At 33.1% G+C, this 19641-nt stretch overlaps 3 protein-coding genes and 1 non-coding gene across 4 annotated transcripts; 2 read left to right on the top strand and 2 right to left on the bottom strand.

Moving 5' to 3' along the window:
- The first annotated feature begins 906 nt into the window (after positions 1–906).
- Positions 907–1447, top strand: LOC11440225 (auxin-induced protein 15A). Its single transcript, XM_003607087.3, has one exon. The coding sequence runs from the start codon at positions 1010–1012 to the stop codon at positions 1286–1288; it is 279 nt and encodes a 92-aa protein (XP_003607135.1). The 5' UTR covers positions 907–1009; the 3' UTR covers positions 1289–1447.
- A 927-nt stretch (positions 1448–2374) lies between these two features.
- Positions 2375–2456, bottom strand: TRNAS-GCU (transfer RNA serine (anticodon GCU)). Its single transcript has one exon. It is a non-coding gene; the product is annotated as a tRNA-Ser (tRNA).
- A 1208-nt stretch (positions 2457–3664) lies between these two features.
- On the top strand, positions 3665–4200 carry LOC11440226 (auxin-induced protein 15A). Its single transcript, XM_003607089.4, has one exon. It carries the CDS (start codon positions 3786–3788, stop codon positions 4062–4064), a length of 279 nt encoding a protein of 92 aa, XP_003607137.1. The 5' UTR covers positions 3665–3785; the 3' UTR covers positions 4065–4200.
- A 12755-nt stretch (positions 4201–16955) lies between these two features.
- Positions 16956–18930, bottom strand: LOC11438108 (uncharacterized). The gene is made up of 3 exons (XM_024780978.2): positions 18330–18930; positions 18044–18247; positions 16956–17134 (listed from the first exon to the last, which is right to left on the bottom strand). Exons 1-3 carry the CDS (start codon positions 18855–18857, stop codon positions 16994–16996), a joined length of 873 nt encoding a protein of 290 aa, XP_024636746.1. The 5' UTR covers positions 18858–18930; the 3' UTR covers positions 16956–16993.
- Positions 18931–19641: the final 711 nt, after the last annotated feature.

Genomic DNA, 19641 nt, shown 5'->3' on the forward strand with positions numbered 1-19641 from the left:
GACCACCCATTGGATGGTCATATCCAAATTCTTCCACAGCTTGGCTCAGCAAGTCTTGAAATGAAGTTTGATTCAAATATGACATTGGAATCACAAACCGCTTCATCTTCTCTCCTACATAAACGGCAAGATATCCTTTTGGCACATCCAAGCCTTTTGAAGATGATGACCTTTTGATACCTGGTAAATGAAAACCCATTCTTGTATGTCTAGAAAAAAAAATAACTGCACTAGAAAATACTAGTACAAGACTCAAGTTTCTGAATTTCAAATGGCTAACAATGTGAGTGATTCGTGTTTGTTCGAAATGTTTTGCAGTCATGAATATATATATATATAGATGAAAGGATACATAACAAGTCTTCGGCAATTGTAATGATCATTGAATGAGGGCCATAAGAAATGATTCATGGCCAGACAAGGGCATATGAAAGATCACATGGTGTTGTCTTCGAGACTCTCTCAAGGTTCAACATCAAATATGTTTTAGTAGATAATACAGGCTTCACCTCTATGAGCAAAGGCCAACAAAGCATATCAATCGACATGAGATAAAAAAAACATATCGAGTGATTTATGTTGATCTATTGTTATCCATTGCCTTATAGTCACTTATCAGCTGGACATCAACATTATCATAATGAAGAAAACATGTCTGAAGCATGTTTACAAAATTATTGACGCTAATTAAATCATGAACAAATATGAGGCTATACTTGATCACATCTTATTTTTTAGCAAGTGGAAGCTTTGTATTGGACATTGTTTAGGAAAGGTAGGGGACACTCTAAGACAACACCACATGCTACATTATCCCTATGATCTCTATCCTTCCACCCCTTCAATAATAGTTTTTCTAGGAATTGGGTTTTGAGATAACTTCAAACTCTATAAATACACTTCCTCTCTCCTTCACAAACAGCACAATTCATTGCATCATCAAATACTTAATTACATCCATCTTACATTTGATCATTTTTCACTGTTCTTCACTCGAACAATAAGAAAAATGGGTTTCCGTTTACACACTATTCTAAAGGGTTCAGTAACAGCTAGACAAACAACATCAAAATCAGTAGAAGTGAAAAAGGGCTATGTTTCCGTGTATGTTGGAGAGAAATTGGCGCGGTTTGTAGTTCCTGTATCATACTTGAACCAACCTTCATTTCAAGACTTGTTGAGTCAAGCCGAGGAAGAGTTTGGATATGATCATCCAATGGGTGGCCTCACCATTCCTTGCACCGAAGATGTCTTCCAACACATAACTTCTTGCTTGAATGGACTATGAATCTTATACTATACGCTAGATTAGTTGAGACATTTTTCAAATAGGAATTTATTTGACTTGTGAAGTTGTAAATATATGACACTTTTCATGAGAAATGGAGAAATATTACCATCTGAATATCAAATTCAAAAATATACTGTCCTCTTTTTCCTTGTTTAATAACACTGAGCTCCGTTATTTTATAAAGAATAACTCTGCTTATTTAAATATTAAATCCTATCACAATTTATAGTTTATTCTTAAAGTTTAAGTCTATTCAAATGATATGATCCATTACATTTATTTCTCTAATACTAGCAAAATTAATGTCATTTTAAAATCCAGATTAACCTTTTTATGTAACAAACACGTTTTGCTAATTCCAGGTAGCTAACTAAAATTCTTGAACTAAATCGATAACTACTGATTATTTAGCCAGTTTAACAAGGCTTGTTCTATGTCTTCAGAAATTGCCTTTGTGCCCATTTATTATATACTAGCTTGAGCTAGCTTGGTTGAATTTTTTACTAATACTCAAATACGAAAAGTTTAACATCATTATTTTAACTAATCTTATATCCTAAGTAGAAATTAACTAGCTCCTAGACTTCAACTTTTCTCAACTTTCCCGCTAACTAATGATTTTAAATCCTATCGGTAATTAGAAGAAAATTCAAACTGGCCTGCTGGTAGGACTTGTCAAAGTCTTTCACTAGTAGTTTTTTTCCCAGACATTCCAAAACAGAAAAATCGCAAATTTTGTTGTTACAGTTGAATGTTTATCTATAGGGACTGAGGAACAGTTACTCTATACCCTTCTAATGTTTGGCATTGTCCCAAATGAACTCAATTATACAGAATCTGTAATAGATCTAAACAAAGAAAAAAAACTAGCAGATGGTAAAATATGTGGCTAGTCCCATGTTCATAAATTGAAATTACACATTTTTTACAGCAAAATAGAAATTAGTCGCTCTTTTTTTAGAGCAAAAATGTAACTAGTAATTTCAAAGCAAAAGAAAAACAACTTTGTCATTAAAGAATTTGATTATAAATTGTAAAGTTGACTATTTTTAACTTAATTTTGTTATTAAGAAAATAACAATTCGTCACCTGAGAGATTCGAACTCTCGCGGGGAAACCCCATGTACTTAGCAGGCACACGCCTTAACCACTCGGCCAAAGTGACTTGTTGCTAGAGCAATTTTTATCCAATAATTATGTGCTTCTCTGCAGATTGTTTTTTTTTTTTTTTTGCAATAAATACAATCTATGATCGTTAAATCATTTTTTTTATGGATGATTGTTAAATCATGATAGTTACTAACTTTTATTTTTTTAATTTATTTTTGCAAAACGGGGGATTGATTTTATATTTGAATAACTGAATCTTTCATTATTGTGGAGAAATATAGAGAAAATATTGTTAATAAATTTCTCATTGAGATGAACATTTTTACAACCAAGTATGATAACAACAAAAGATTAAATCTTTTGAATGTGAGAAACTAAACTGCTACAAAAATGGGTCAAATATCTACATTAGTCCAATGATATCTTCAAAGAGCTAATTCAATTCAAGTGAGAAATGATATCTAAGAAAATCTCTTCTCTGCAAGGAATAGTGAGACCACCCATTGGATGGTCATATTCAAATTGTTCCTCAGCTTGGTTCAACAATTCTTGGAATGAGGTTTGGTTCAAGTATGATACAGGAATCACAAACCGCTTCATTTTCTCTCCTACGTACACTGCTAGATACCCCTTTGGCACCTCCAAACCTTTTGAAGATGATGCCTTTGATCTGATGATACTTGGTAAACGAAAACCCATTGTTGTATGTATGTGTTGAAAATAAAGACTTGTTTGTAAATAGAATGCTCAAGTTTCTGAATTTCAAATGCTTTTGGTTGTGAATGGTTGTGTGTTGGTCCAAAATGCTTGTATATATAGACGAATGAAAGGATATGTAACAAACAGTCGGCAACTTGCAGGAGAGCCACGAGATGGATTAGAGTCATGAAAACTATGGGAGACAAGTCCATATGAAAGATCACATGGTTTTGTTTTGGAGGACTTACACATGGGTCAACATCAAACTAATTTCATGGTAGATAATGCACCCCCTTCAAATAATGCAGATTAGTCTATCCGTTCGTTAGGTCGATACTAGCTGGACATCAGCACTTTGATAATGAAGAAAACATGTCTGAAACATGTTTACAAAATTATGAAGTGATAGTTAATGCATGAACAAATATGAGGTTGAATTTGAAAGGGTGGTGTACAATCTTTAGACAACCCACATGCTATATCATCTTATCCTTTAATTCTTTCAAACAATAATTTATCTTGGAATTAGGTTTGCAAAGAATATTAGTAACTATAAATATACTTACAAATAGGCATCAAACACAACACAAGTCATTGGTATCCTAAAGTATTAGTTAGATTCTTCTAAATTTTTGTGATCTTTGCTTTCTTGAGTTTGTTCTTCACCTTCAAACAATCACCAAAAATGGGTTTCCGCTTAAATGTTATTCGACAGGCATCATTTGCGACTAGCCAAGCAGCATCAAAATCAGCAGGAGTTCCAAAGGGCTATGTTGCAGTATATGTCGGAGAGAAACAGACGCGGTTTGTGATCCCAATATCATACTTAAACCAACCATTGTTTCAAGAATTGCTACATCAAGCGGAAGAAGAATTTGGATATGATCATCCCATGGGTGGACTCACCATTCCTTGCACTGAAGATGTCTTTCAACACATAACTTCTTGCTTGAATGAGCCATAAATCTGACACTTTAGCATACTGACAGATTATAGAGAAATTTTGTACCATACAAATTTTTTAACTTGTAAAAATTATACCTTTTTATTGGAAACATCGAAAAATACTTATCTGAATTAAAAGAAAAACAACTTTCATATTTCCTTCTTGTGTAATGACAATAAGATCAGTTACTTTATCAATTACAATTTCAGCACTCCGCAATTTGAACATCACAAAAAAAAAAGAGCTATCTGCTTGCCTAAGGAAAAATGTAGACTTGTATGTCCTCAAATTTGACAGTAAAAATAATATGAACAGTCAGTGCAGAGCTAAACTTATTTTTCAGAACCAAACATAAGTTGTATCCACAGAACAAAATCAGTTTTGCTAATTCAATTAGCTAACGGGGAAAGGACCTACCATCAAATGTACATGAAAGAATAAGGGAAAAAAATATGATTCAAAGAACAAGTGTGTGCTACTCATGCGACTTTGATAACGCCTATTAAGAGTTATTTGGAATAACATGCACATCAGATGATCCAGACGATTATAACTTTTTTAGGCATTAACAGAGTGAAATTAAAATATTGTTAGAGTGCACTTGTAGTGAAATGTTAACATTGGACAATTTCTTTTCAAGAGAGAAATAATTGTTTTCATTTAATGACCGTCTTACGATTCTATATTGAACAATTGTCATACTGGAGCCTTTGATTATCAAAAAGATTGTTGAGGGAATAATTTAAGAAGATATATTCATAAATTCCTCATTCAGATGAACTTGTCTACAAAAACGGTTGATAAAAACAAAAGAGAATATTTCCATGATAAGATCTACTGTTACAAAAATTTGGTCAACTATCTATGTCAATCTAATCTGAGTTATCTTCATAAGATGTTAGCACCTACTCAAGCGAGAAGTGATATCTAAGAAAAGATCTTCTTCACAAGGAATTGTAAGACCACCCATTGGATGGTCATATCCAAATTCTTCGACAGCCTGGCTGAGCAACTCTTGAAGTGAAGTTTGATTCAAATATGACATTGGAATTACAAACCGCTTCATTTTTACTCCTACGTACACCGCAAGGTATCCCTTTGGCATATCCAAGCCTTTTGAAGATGATGCCCTTCTGATACCAGGTAAATGAAAACCCATTCTTGTATGTCTAGAAAAAAAAATTATTGCTCTAGAAAATACTAGTAAACAATACTCAAGTTTCTGAATTTCAAATTGCTAAGAATGTGAGAGATTTGTGTTGGTTCGAAATGTTTAGCAGTCATGAATATATATAGCTGAAAGGATACATAACAAGTCGTCGGAAATTGTAATAATCAATGAAGGAGGGCCATAAGATATGAGTCATGCCCAGACAAGGGCATATGAAAGATCACATGGAGTTGTCTTAGAGACTTCAAGCGTTATGGTAGCTAGATAATGCATAATTCTTGAGAAGAAGCATCATATAATTGATAGACTTGTAAGTAGAACCACAAACATGTAGAATGGTTTCTGTTGATCTATTGTTATCTATGGCCTTATAGTCACTTACTAGCTGGACATCAGCATTGTCATAATGAAGAAAACATGTCTTCAGCATGTTTATAAAATTATGAAGGACATCTCATTTGGTAGGAAGTGGAAGCTTTGTATTGGACATTGTTTAAGAAGGTAGGGTACACTCTAAGACAGCACCACATGCTACCTTATCACTATGCTCTCTATCCTTCCACCCCTTCAATAATAGTTTTTCTAGGAATTGGGTTTTGAGATAACTTCAAACTCTATAAATACACTTCCTCTCTCCTTCACAAACAGCACAACTCATTAGCATCATCAATTACTTAGTTACATCCTTCTTACTTTTGATATTTTTTTCTCTGTTCTTCTCTCGAACAATAAGAAAAATGGGTTTCCGTTTACATACTATTCTAAAGGGTTCAGTAAAATCAAAATCTATAGAAGTGAGAAAGGGCTATGTTGCAGTGTATGTTGGAGAGAAACTGACGCGTTTTGTCGTTCCTGTGTCATATTTGAACCAACCTTCATTTCAAGACTTGTTGAATCAGGCTGAGGAAGAGTTTGGATATGATCATCCAACGGGTGGCCTCACCATTCCATGCTCCGAAGATGTGTTCCAACATATAACTTCTTGCTTCAATGGACTATGAATCTTATACTATACGCTAGATTAGTTGAGACATTTTTCAAATAGGTGTTTATTTGACTTGTGAATTAGTTGTAAATATATGACACTTTTCATGAGAAATGGAGAAATATTACCATCTGAATATCAAATTCAAAAATATACTGTTCTCTTTATCCTTGTTTAATTTACAGTGAGCTTAGTTATTTTATCAGTTACAACTTTCACCGGTTTTAGTTAGTTCTTTAGTATAAGCCTGCTTATAAAGAATAACTATACTTCTTTAAAAATTAAATCCTATCACTAGTTTGTTCTTAAAGTTTAAGTATGTTCAAATGATATGATCTATTACATTTATTTCTCTAATACTAGCAAAATTAATGTCATTTTAAAATCCAGATTAACCTTTTTATGTAACAAACACGTTTTGCTAATTCCAGGTAGCTAACTAAAATTCTTGAACTAAATCAATAACTATTGATTATTTAGCCAGTTTAACAAGGCTTGTCCTATGTCTTCAGAAATTGCCTTTGCGCCCATTTATTATATACTAGGAGCTAGTTTGGTTGAATTTTTCACAAATACTCAAAAACGAAAAGTTGAACATGATAATTTTAAGGCTTAATTACTCATTTGGTCCCTTAACTTATTTTTTGGTTTCGTTTTGGTCCCTTAACTTACTTTTTGGTTTCGTTTTGGTCCCTTAACTATTAAAAGTTTCGTTTTGATCCCTTAACTTATTTTTAGGTTTTGTTTTGGTCCCTTAACTCTTCCTTCGTCAACCACTTTGATCTTTTATGCTAGGATGAATGTATTAGAGTTAAGGGACCAAAACGAAACCAAAAAATAAGTTAAGGGACCAAAACGAAACCAAAAAATAAGTTAAGGGATCAAAACAAAACTTTTAATAGTTAAGGGACCAAAACGAAACTAAAAAATAAGTTAAAGGACCAAAACGAAACTTTTAATAGTTAAGGGACCAAAATAAAACCAAAAAATAAGTTTAACTAACCTTATCTCCTAAGTAGAAATTAACTCCTAGACTTCAATTTTTTTCCAAAGCTCTGTCACACTGTTTATTAATAAACACCTTTAAACTTATAACTTTTTTCTCAACTTACACGCTAATTAATGATTTAAAAGCTATCAGTAATTAGAAGTAAACTCAAACTGGCCTGCTGGAAGGACTTGTCAAAGTCTTTCACTAGTAATTTTTTTCCCACACATTCCAAAACAGAAAAATCGCAAATTTTTGTTGTTACAGTTGAATGTTTATCTATAGGGACTGAGGAACAGTTACTCTATAACCTTCTAATGTTTGGCATTGTCACAAGTGAACTCAATTATACAGAATCTGTAATAGATCTTTACAATAGTAGTTTTGACTCAAGTTTACATTTGTATTTTTAAGGTATGAATGGAATGATGCTCGTATACAACAGTAGTTTTTACTATAATGTATTTCAAGTGTTAGGAAACATGATATCCAATGAAGGAATGAGAGAAAACTAAGAGAATCTTTCTATTGATGATAAAAGTGAATATTACAAATGATCAAAGGTTCCTTCTAATGAGGTGATTACAACTATATACACTACTACATGACTAATACTAACTAGTATCTAACCTATATCTCTAATACCAAGTACTGATAACATTAATTAGGATATCATATATATAAATTTTCTCTACATTCTGTCTATGATCTAAATGAACTCAAAAACAATCTGCATAAGGCTTAACCATATTAACCGAACCAAACTGAACCGAAGTGTTGAAATGGTTCGGAATAACCGAACCGAACCATTTAAGGTTTGAAACTAACCGAACTGAACCAAAGTTATGGTTCGGTTAACCGTTTGCTTGCCTATTAACCGAACCGAACCAAAACCAAAATTTTGAACCGAAATGTATTTTTTACCCTTTTGCGAATTTAATTGTGTTTTTTTTTTTCCTTTTTAAATTTAATTGCCAATGACCGTACCAATTCGATGCTCTAAATAACAAATTTTTGAGATTCATTCTGTAAAAAAAAAAAAACTCGGATCTAATTATGTGGTTGATCCTAAGGAAAATATGCATAAGCAACAGTATGGTTTATAAGGAGAATTTGAGGCTTATTGCTGTCAGTTTGGAAGTTACTGCTAATGCAAATGAGAACATAAAGAGTCCTTTGAGGCAACTAATATTGTAGGCCACATATGATGTATCTTTAAATTTGCTGGTATGCAGTGACATCTGATTTAAATTTGCATGAATCAACAGGCAAATGTCTCTTAGTGAATCGGTTATTTAGTAATTATGTGACAATGAGTAGACCATTTATTGATTAACCTTAACAAAGTTTACTTCAACAATGCCGCTACAATCTCAACCTGATCAAGAAGCTTATAAGTTTAGAGTTAAAATTATAATCAAAATCTATTTTGAATAAGCTGTTTAACATAAAATAAGCTGTTTTGAATAAGTTTTTTTTTTAAATGAGTTGTTTTGAATAATCTGTTTTTTAAAATAAGCTATTTGGAATAAGCTGTTTTTAAAATAAGCTGTTTTAATAAGTTATTTTTTAAAATAAGCTATTTTCATAAAATAAGTTGTATTGAATAAGCTGTTTTTTAGAATAAGTTATTTTGCATAAAATAAGTTGTTTTCAAAATAAGCTGTTTTGAGTAGGTTTTTTTTTATTTTTAAATAAGCTGTTTTCATAAAATAAGTTGTTTTGCATAAAATTAGCTGTTTTGAATAAGCTATTTTTAAAAATAAGATGTTTTGTATAAAATAAGCTGTTTTAAATAAGTTGTTTTTTTAAATAAGTTGATTTGCAAAAAAATAAGTTGTTTTGAATAAGCGGTTTTTAAAAAGATATTGTAATAAGTTGTTTTGCATAAAATAAGTTGTTTTGAATTAGTTGTTTTTTAACAAGAGATCGTTATAAGTTGTTTTGCATAAGACAAATTGTTTTGAATATGTTGTTTTTAAAAAGAGATCACTAAGTTGTTTTGCATAAATAGATATGGTTAATGGTTCGATTCGGTTAACCAAAGTTATTAAAGGTTCAGTTCGGTTAGTGAATTGCTGTCAAAATAATGGTTCAGTTCGAGAACTTTCGAAATGGTTCAATTAATTTTGATATAGTTCAGTTCGGTTAACCGGTTCAATATGGTTTTTGGTTATTTTTTCCCACACCTACCTGAGAGGAATGTTGAAAAATTGAGTAACTTTAAACTCGGCCATAGAGGATGTTTCTGTCATCAAGTTCTGAGAAAAACTCAGATGAATTTCTACCAGAACACAGTGTTTCATACTATCTATGCTTGTGTGTTTGTCCTGAAAGGCTCTGTTGTTTCTTTCAATCCAAATTATCCAAACAATATACAGGACTGCAGACAGCATCACTTTCCGCAACAGAGAGCTACTCATACTCAAACAGCTAGTGATTAGAGCCAACCAGCTTGACTTATCAATCTGCTGACCAGTACCAGAGCTAAGCCAATCCCACAACACCATAGTAACCGGGCAAGATAAGAAAATATGATGAGAAGATTCCGCCTGAATGTGACAGAAACAGCAGATAGAGACAATGCAACACCCTCTTTTACGCAACGTGTCATCAGTGGGAAACTTATTGTGAGCAAATCTCCAAAGAATAAAAGATCTGGAAGGGGGAGGATACTTATTTCAAATAGCTGGGCACCTCGGAAATCTCTAAAAAGTCCCTTTCAAATGACCAAAAGCTAATTTATTGGTCAAATTCCCATCAATAGAGTTGTTCCTATTGAGTGTATCAGCAACTGGGTCAATAGGCAGAGTGATACCATATATTTGCTGGACTAAAGAGACAGGGGCCAATGCTTGTACAAGAGAGGGGTAGCTATGGCTACCCCAAAAAAATAAATTTTATTGAGTTAGTAGGTATATTTTTATGTTTAGCTACCCCTAATAATATATATTTGGCTACCCCAAGTTCGATTTTAGGTGTAATAATTTTTTATGACTTTGGTTACTTTCGGGTGGCCACCTCATAAAATTATTGCTAGCTTCGCCTCTGTAAAGAGACATCCTTTATTATGCAGGAAATATTCAGGAATTTGCCACTGGCCCTCTATCACAAAATCAGCAACTTTCATTAAGTAGAGGTTGAGTTCGAACTATGGTCAAGCAACAACTTTAAAAAAATATAGGGAGAGTTTTCTTGTCTGTGGTTTTATTTGACTCCAGAGTCGAGATACTCGATTTATTAAAAACAAATTAGGAGATTTTTAAATACTTGACATAGATTGAAAAAGGATATTAGCTACAGCCTGCGGCTCAAAGAACTGGGCTGAATGGTGTCTTACCTTTTTACTACCCTGTGTTGTGGGCTTAAGTGGAAAAATTAGAGAAAGTGGATTTGCACCCTTGATTTAATCGGATATCTGTGTTTTGATTGACTGTGTGACTGCGCCATTTTTTTTACTGCAGTGAATCACAATCTAGATTCTAAATTGAACATATGCTTTGATTTTCAGATTTATATTTAATGGGAAATACACAGTAACACAATAATAATGTTAATAAATTTGTCATTGAGATGAACTTTTTACAACCAAGTATGATAACAATAATAATGTTAATAAATTTGTCATTCAAAAGAGAAACTCTTTTCAAGGTGAGAAACTATACTACTACAAAATTGGGTCAAATATCTACGTCAATACTATGCTAACTTCAAAGATTTGATTCAATTCAAGCGAGAAGTGATATCTAAGAATACTTCTTCTCTGCAAGGAATAGTGAGACCACCCATTGGATGATCATATTCATATTGTTCTTCAGCTTGGTTCAACAATTCTTGGAACGAGGTTTGGTTCAAGTATGATATTGGGATCACAAACCGCTTCATTTTCTCTCCTACATACACTGCTAGATATCCTTTTGGCACGTCAACAGCTTTTGAAGATGATACCCTTGATCTGATGATACTTGGTAAACGAAAACCCATTGTTGTATGAATTAAAAAGAGAAGATTGGTCTAAAAAAAAGAGTTGTGTATAGAAGACTCAAGTTTCTGAACTTCAAATGCCTTGGGAGGTGAATGATTTTTTGTTGGTGCTAAATGCTTTTGCAGCCTTTAATATATATAGATGAAAGGATATGTAACAAACAGTCGGCAGCTACAATGATCAATGAAGGAGGGCCATGAGGTTTGAGCTATGGCCAGACAAGAGCATATGAAAGATCACATGGTGTTGTCTCTAGATGAATGGATAAACTTCAAGTGTTGTAGTAGATAGATAATGCATAATTCTTGAGCATAAGCATCATATAATTGATAGACTTGAAAGTAAAGCCACAAACATATAGAATGGTTTATGTTGTTATATTGTTATCTATGGCATTATAGTCACTTACTAGCTGGACATCAGCATTATCATAATGCAGAAAACATGTCTAAAGCATGTTTACAAAATTATGAAGTACACCAATTAAATCATGAAGAAATATGAGGCTGACATCTCATTTGGTAGCAAGTGGAAGCTTTGTATTGGACATTTGTTTAAGAAGGTAGGGTACACTCTTAGACAACACCACATGAGACCTTATCCCTATGCTCTCTATCCATCAAACCCTTCAATAATAGTTTCTCTTGAAATTTGGTTCTGAGAGAACTTCAAAATCTATAAATACACTTCCTCTCTCCTTCATAAAGCACAACTCATTGGCATCATCAAGTATTTAGTTAAAACTTACATCCTTCTTACATTTGAGATTTTTTATTTGTTCTTCTCTCAAACAATAACAAAAAATGGGTTTTCGTTTAAACTCTATTCTAAGAGGATCGGTAACAGCTAGACAAGCAACATCAAAATCTGTAGAAGTGAGAAAGGGCTATGTTGCGGTGTATGTTGGAGAGAAACTGGTGCGGTTTGTAGTCCCTGTATCATACTTGAATCAACCTTCATTTCAAGACTTGTTGAGTCAATCCGAGGAAGAATTTGGATATGATCATCCCATGGGTGGCCTCACCATTCCTTGTACAGAAGATGTCTTCCAGCATATAATTTCTTCCTTGAATGGACTATGAATCTTACACTGTAGCATACTCACATAGACTAGATTAATTGAGACAATTTTCATTATAGGCATCATTTTTACTTGTAAATATTACCCTTTTCATGGGAAATGGAGAAAAAAATACTATTTGAATTACAAATTCAAAAAATTACTGTCCTCTTTTTTATTGTTTAATGACATTGAGCTCATTTACTTTATCAGTTACAACTTTCACTAGCTATAGTTAGTTCTTTAAATATCAGCCTGCTTATGAAGAATACATAACTTGGCTGATTTAAAAAAAAATCCTACTACAAGCTATGTTCTTTGAGCCTGTTGAAATAAGATAATCTGTTGCTTTTATTTCTGTAAAATCCAGCTAAATCTTTCTATGCAATAAAACCTGTTTTGCTAATTCCAGGTAAATAACTAAAGTTATTGAACTAAATCAATAACCATTGATAATTTAGCCAAATTAATTAGTTTTGGCCTGTCTTCAGAAAATGCCTTTTTCCATTGATTATATTTAAGAGGTATAGTTTCGTTAAATGTTTCACATAAATTCAAAAAAAGCAAAAGTTGAACATGATTACTTTAACTATTTTATTATCTCCTAAGCAGAAATTAGCTCCTACACTTCAATTTTATTCAGAATCTATCTCACTTAGTTTATTAGTAAACACCATTAAACTTACAAGCTAAATATTTATTTCAATTCCTATAGTTTGAAATTGATTCAAATTTCCAACTGGCTCTTAAGTCTTTAACCCTTCTAGTTTTCTCAAAACTGAAAATCACAAACTTTTATTGTTTCAGTTGAATATTTATGTGGGGAACAGGCCCTCTATAAACTTCTAATGTTTGGCAAGGAAGTGCCTCGCGTATTCCTTATAGTATAAGGAATCTGTAATAGATAATATGTACCTTTTTTTACTGGTTGATGATATATACTCAACAAATATCAATTTGATATAAAAACAAAGTAAAAGTTAAGAGTTTTTGAAATTTTCTCCTTCAAAATAATTACAAAAACTAGATAATCTATATAATTGGCAACTGTCTAAAACTGTAGGTGACATCCATGCATAAGCTCAACTTCGCCAACAAGTCAATGAAAATAAACCATTGTTAGATCAATATAGTTGGATTCAGTGTTTTTCTTGAAGATTCTTTTCGCAATATATCCTTAATTTATGACCACTAAAATATATCAGATCCTTTTTTTTTTATTGCAACAGGGGCGATTCCTTTTTATATATGAAGTAAATGAATTTTTCATTTTATCAGAGAGATCATAAACTGAACATTTAGCAATTGATTTTCATATTCATAATTAAGGGGAAGTAATAGAGAAATAATGTAATAGTGTTTAAAATTTCTCATTCAGATGAACGTTTTACATTCAAGGTATGATAACAACAAAAGTGGAAATCTTCTAAAGGTTAGAAAATAGAAACTAATTTGATACAAAAATTGGTCAGATATCTATGTCAATCTTCTAATATCTGCATGGAGCTACTTCAATTCAAGTTAGAAGTGATATCTAAGAAAACTTCTTCTTTGCAAGGAATAGTGAGACCCCCCATTGGATGGTCATATTCAAATTGTTCCTCAGCTTGGTTCAACAATTCTTGGAATGATTTTTGCTTCAAATATGATATAGGGATCACAAATCTCTTCATGTCCTTTCCTACATACACAGCTAGATATCCCTTTGGAACGCCCACAGATTTTGAAGATGATGACCTTTTGATGATACTAGGTAAACGAAAACCCATTGTTGTATGTGTTGAAAATAAGAGATTGGTCTAAAATAGACAGACTTGTATATAGAAAAGACTCAAGTTTTTTAACTTCAAATGAGTTGGAATGTGAATGATTTGTGTTGGTGCTAAATGCTTGCAGCCATGAATATATATAGATGAACGGATACTTAACAAACCGTCGGCAACTATAATGATCAGTGAAGGAGGACCATAGGATTAGAGTTATGTTCAGACAACAGCATATGAAACGTCACATGGTGTTGTCTTCAGAATTTAGAGGACTTTCTCAAAGATCAACATCAAATGTTGTGGTAGGTAGATAATGCAAGTCCCACCTTGTTGAGTAGAGGCCAGCATATAATTAATCAACTTGAAAGTATAACCACAAACATGTAGAGTGGTTTATGGATCTATTGCTATCTATTGCCTTGTATAGTTTAGCATCTGGACATCAACACTATCATAATAGAAAGAACATGTCTAAGCATGATTTCACAGTTATGAAGAAGTAATTAATGCATGAACAGATATAAGGCTGCTCTGCACTTGAGAAAGTCTCAATTGGTTCCAAGTGGAAGCTTTGTGTTGGCCATTGTTTGAGAAGGTGGGGTACAATCTTAAGACAACGCCACATGCTATATTATCTTATGCTCTCTAACCTTTAACTCTTTCAAATAATAATTTAGCTTTGAATCGAATTTTCAGATAAACTCAATGACTATAAATATACGCACATAAAATGGGTTTCCAATAGCCTGTTCTTCTAAGTGTTAGTTACATGGCATCCCACTACAGTCTAGTTGTCCGCACACACCACATCAAAATGGTGTTTCCAAGTGGAAACATCGTCATCTACTCGTACCTTATTGATTAATGCTCATGCACTTTGAAAACATTGAGGTGATGTTGTTCTCACAACATCTTATTTGATCAAGTGTATGCCATTCTCGGTATTGGATAATGAGATTCCACATTCTCTCTTGTTTTATAAGCCCCCGCTGTATTTTGTACTTTTACGAGTGTTTGGATCCACTTCTCTTGTTCATGTTCTATCTCCTGGCTGTGAAAAATTGTTTACAGGAGATATCAAGTGTGTGTTTCAGGGGTACTGCAGAGTTCAAAAGGGGGATCAATGTTATTGTCTATTTACACGTCATTTTTATGTTTCGACAGATGTTACTTTCTTTGATGATACACCTTACTTTGTGACACCAGGTACATCAGATTCTAAAACATATATATGTTAGTAATCATGTGGTACATATTCCTCTATTTGAATGATCTATCTCTACTCACAGACCTCCATAGTCACATAGTCATCCCGAGTTTAAGTGTTATTGTACTACTAATCAACGTCAATGTGTTGATGCTCAAGAGACAGTTCCTACCTCTTCCGGTGATTTAGATTTTGTTCATATTACTTCTAACCGTCATTATATATATAACTTTTTGAGTTATCATCGCTTGCCTCCATCGATCTCACTATGTTTTTGTCTCTATTATATCCGCTATCTCTATTCATAAGTTCATCCAGAAAGTAATATCACATCCAGGATGGCGACAAGCAATAATTGTTGAAATGAATGCATTGGAGTCTGTGTACATGGAAGTTTGTTCCATTACCTCCTCGAAAATCTATTTTGGTTGTCAGTGGGTCTTTGCTATTAAAGTATGTTATCATGAACAAATGGATCATACAAAAGGTCAATTGGTAGCAAAAGTATACCCTCAAATTTATGGTTTGGACTATATTGGTACCTTGCAAAAATGGTTTATGCTCGTCTTTCTTTGTTAGTGGCTGCTATCAAACATTTACCTTTGTATCTTATTTCATGAAGTCTTAGAAGAGGCGATGTATATGCAGTAGCCACCTGGCTTTATTGCTTAGGGTGATTTTGGTCTTGTTTACAAGTTAGAAAAATCATTGTACGGTCTAAAGCAATCAGCTTGAACTTACTTTTGAAAATTCAGCAAGCTTATTCAATAATTTGGCAGGATTCATTGTGAAGCTGGTCATTCTGTATTATTTAGACATTCATCTTCAAACAAAGTCATTTATTGAGTGGTATATGTGGATGATATTTTTATTACCGATAATGATTAAGAAGACATTAAAAACATAAAAAATAATTTATTCAACCACTTTCAAACCAATTATTTAAGCCAATTGCGTTTTTTTTTTTGGGAATGAAGTAACACAAACACATGAAGCTACTGCTATTTCTTAGAGAAAATATGTTCTTGATATCTTGGGAGAAACATGGATGCTCGATTGTAAACCAGTTGCTACTCCTTTGGACCATAATGTGAAGCTTTTACAAAATCATGGAGAGTGGTATCCTGATCCAGACAGATACAGGAGGCTAGTTGTGAAACTGAATTATCTCACTATTCTTGTCTCTCCTCCTCTCACTTATTTGCTTGTCTCTCTTTTTTCTGACTTACTTGCTTCTGTATATGCAGGAAGAATTCATTTAGCAAAGAATTGAATTAATGCAATATATCATGTTTTTTCTGTTTCTAAGGGCTTGTTGTTCTTGTTTCTTTGTAGCTCATCATAGCATGTTTTGCGGAGGTTTTATGTTGCAGATGTAAATTTAGGTTTTGTACTTGCTAATTTAGTAAAGCTGTGTCAATAATAACGTTGCAAATCCAAAATCTGTGAATAAGAATTTCATTATTGACATAAATGCTAATCCAATTTTATAAATTAAAAATCGGCCAAATCAATCTTGGCTCATCCGTAGTTTAACGGTTTAACCAGACTGCAAGATAATTGAAGTCAAACCAGCCGATGAACTGGTCATTTCCTAGTTCTAAGAATGTTGAGGTAGTATATACCAACTTATTTAAAAAACAAATGTAAGGGTTCTACAAATATAGGTTGGTTCTTCAAGTGACAACAAAATGCTACTACAAATGAAAACAGACAAGCTTTTTCCAAACTAAAACAGAAAATAAACAAAAGTGATCCATGTCACAAATAAGCATACTGATTCTTCTAGACCAACTTGTAGTAACAATTGTTTGCACAGATTAGAACCTCATATCCCTTGCCACATGGACACTTGAAAGTAAGGCTTAAACACTTATCAACCCACTCCACACTAACAGCTTCTTCATAATCATTTCCCAATTCATCCTACAAAAACAAAAATGAACTGTTCAGCATAAAAACTATTAATCTGAAAGTCATGTTTATAGTTTTAACTTGTTGTCGCCAAAACTACATCGCAATTGCAGCCGCTTTTTAGAGGATTTTGAGGTCTCTACAAGGGCGTCACAAACACAATTTTAGTCACATCGGCCGCATTTCCCCACAATGTAAAGGTTCACATCGTGACCACAAGTGCGACTGCAATCGCAATTTAAAACAATGATTACAAGTGCAACTATGATCACATCAACAATTTATTATGCTTCTTAGCCAAACCCCCAGATCCTACATATTTAAGTGGAACAAAAGGTGGCTACACTACACATGAAGTTGTAATGAGGCCAAAAGTTTAGGTAGTGTTATGGCTATAAACATTCAAACACGGGAATAAAGGTGGCTACACTACACATGAAACTATAATTGAATATGTCATCTTCATTCTTCAGTATGTTCCTGTCTTAAAATTTAGCATTTTTACCCTTCGATATAAAACCTCTAACTCTAACATATTGCCCACAAAATTCTTGAAAAGAAGAGTGTTTATTCTTACCTAGATTCGGTAAATTAAAAACCAAAGGAAAAATGCAGTGGAGGGAAGCACATCACACAGTTGATCAAATAATTTTTTTACTTCAGATATGTATATGTCGATAAGGGAAAGTCCAGATCCTATATAATTGAGTTGTTAAAATTGCTGCACATAAACTATGATTACAAATGCAACTATGATCAAATTCAATACCTTCCCGTAACCCCCGGATTCTTCGTAATTAAGCAAGTGCAACTAGGATATACATAAAAATAAGAAATAACTTGTAAGTACCAATTAAAGAACCAACTACATTGAAGATTACATAGAAAAGACAATCACAGTTGAAGATTCAAGACATGTACCTGCGATATGACTTTTTCATCTTCAGCAACAAAAGAGTCAAGAGAGTGCTCTTCTTGTTCTTGTTCTTTTTCATCCTTTTCATCTTCAGCATCAGGAGAGGGCTCTTCTTCTTGTTGTTCTTTTTCATTTTCTTCCTCGACTTCCATAACTTCATCCCACACTTTCTTCATTTCTTTTAACCGATCCTTCATCCTTTTAAGCCTCTACGAAAAACAAACAAAACCCATTATTCCAAATCAAAAAAAGAGTACTTTTTTATCAAGAAACACAAGTTTCAACACATACCATTGAATCAGATTCAGGGGTGGTTTTTTTAGCAGAGTTCAAATAACGAGCTACTGCTTCTTTAACCTCAAAAGGATCAATAACTTCAGATATACATCTGCTGATCGGAGGCTGAGGCTGCAAAGCAGTTGACGGCCCTTTTACCGGCATGGATTGATCCGGCAAGGTGCAAGGATCAGAGACACAGCGGCTAAGAGCATTCCCGCGGAGACTGAAAGGAAGTGTAATGGCAGAGAAGCCATTACGGGTGAGATTGCTTGCGTCAAAAGAATGCTTCTTGGATGATGGTTGGTGGGCAGATGATGATGATGGTGAACGGCGTTTGACAGAGTTGTTGTGAGTGTGATGATGAAGCATTGATGATGTTGGAATAATCATGGATTGTTTCTGTTTGTGAGGGATCAACATGGATTCTTGTTGAATCTGTAAATCACCCATTCTTCTGAATTGTTTTCTTTTTTGATTGTAAAGTAAGTGTGAGTGGCAAAGAGTTATGAAAAAAGAGGGATGGTTTGAGTATACATACATACATATATATATATATATATATATAGGAGATGGTATATGATGATCTGTTGAGGTTTTCAAGGGTAACTGATTTTCTGTCTTCAAAATCAAATCAAAATGTTTAAAAGAAAATAAGTTTTACATAATTTGTATTTGAGAGATACAAACCAAAATGGATTTCTGGCTGGTCATGACATTTTTTATTATATACACCCTGAGTCTGGAAATCAATTTTACAGGGGTGGACTTATTGTTGAGAAAAAAATGATCATAAGATGCGAAAATCTCAACAAATTATACTTAGTTATTTAAGCCTGTTGAAATGAGATAATTGCTACTACTGTCTCTCTGAATACTAGCTAGCATAATTAGGGTCATTGTTCATCCAGTTTTGCAAATTCGAGGTAGCTAACTAAAATGCTCGCACGAATTCAATAACTATTGATGATCTAGCCAAATTGATAAGGCTCGGCCTATGTTTTCAGAAATTGCATTAGCAGTGATTATATATTCATTAAGAGCTGTTTTGGTTAAATTTTTCACATATACTCAAAAATGAAAAGTTGAACATGATTACCTTAACTAATATCTTATCTCCCAAGAAGAAATAAGCTTCTATACTTCCAATTTTTTCAGATCTCTCTAACTCAGTTTATAGGTAAAAACATCCAGAACTTACTGGTAACACCATCAGAGTTCAGATATTTCTTTCTCATACAAGTTTATTCACATCAGTATTTCATTTATAGTGTGCAGAACAATAAAAAAAAAAAAAAGGGTAATATATATAACAAAAGAAGAGAGG

This window comes from Medicago truncatula, chromosome 4 (assembly GCF_003473485.1).
Source record: "Medicago truncatula cultivar Jemalong A17 chromosome 4, MtrunA17r5.0-ANR, whole genome shotgun sequence".
In the NCBI taxonomy this organism is placed as follows: domain Eukaryota; kingdom Viridiplantae; phylum Streptophyta; class Magnoliopsida; order Fabales; family Fabaceae; genus Medicago; species Medicago truncatula.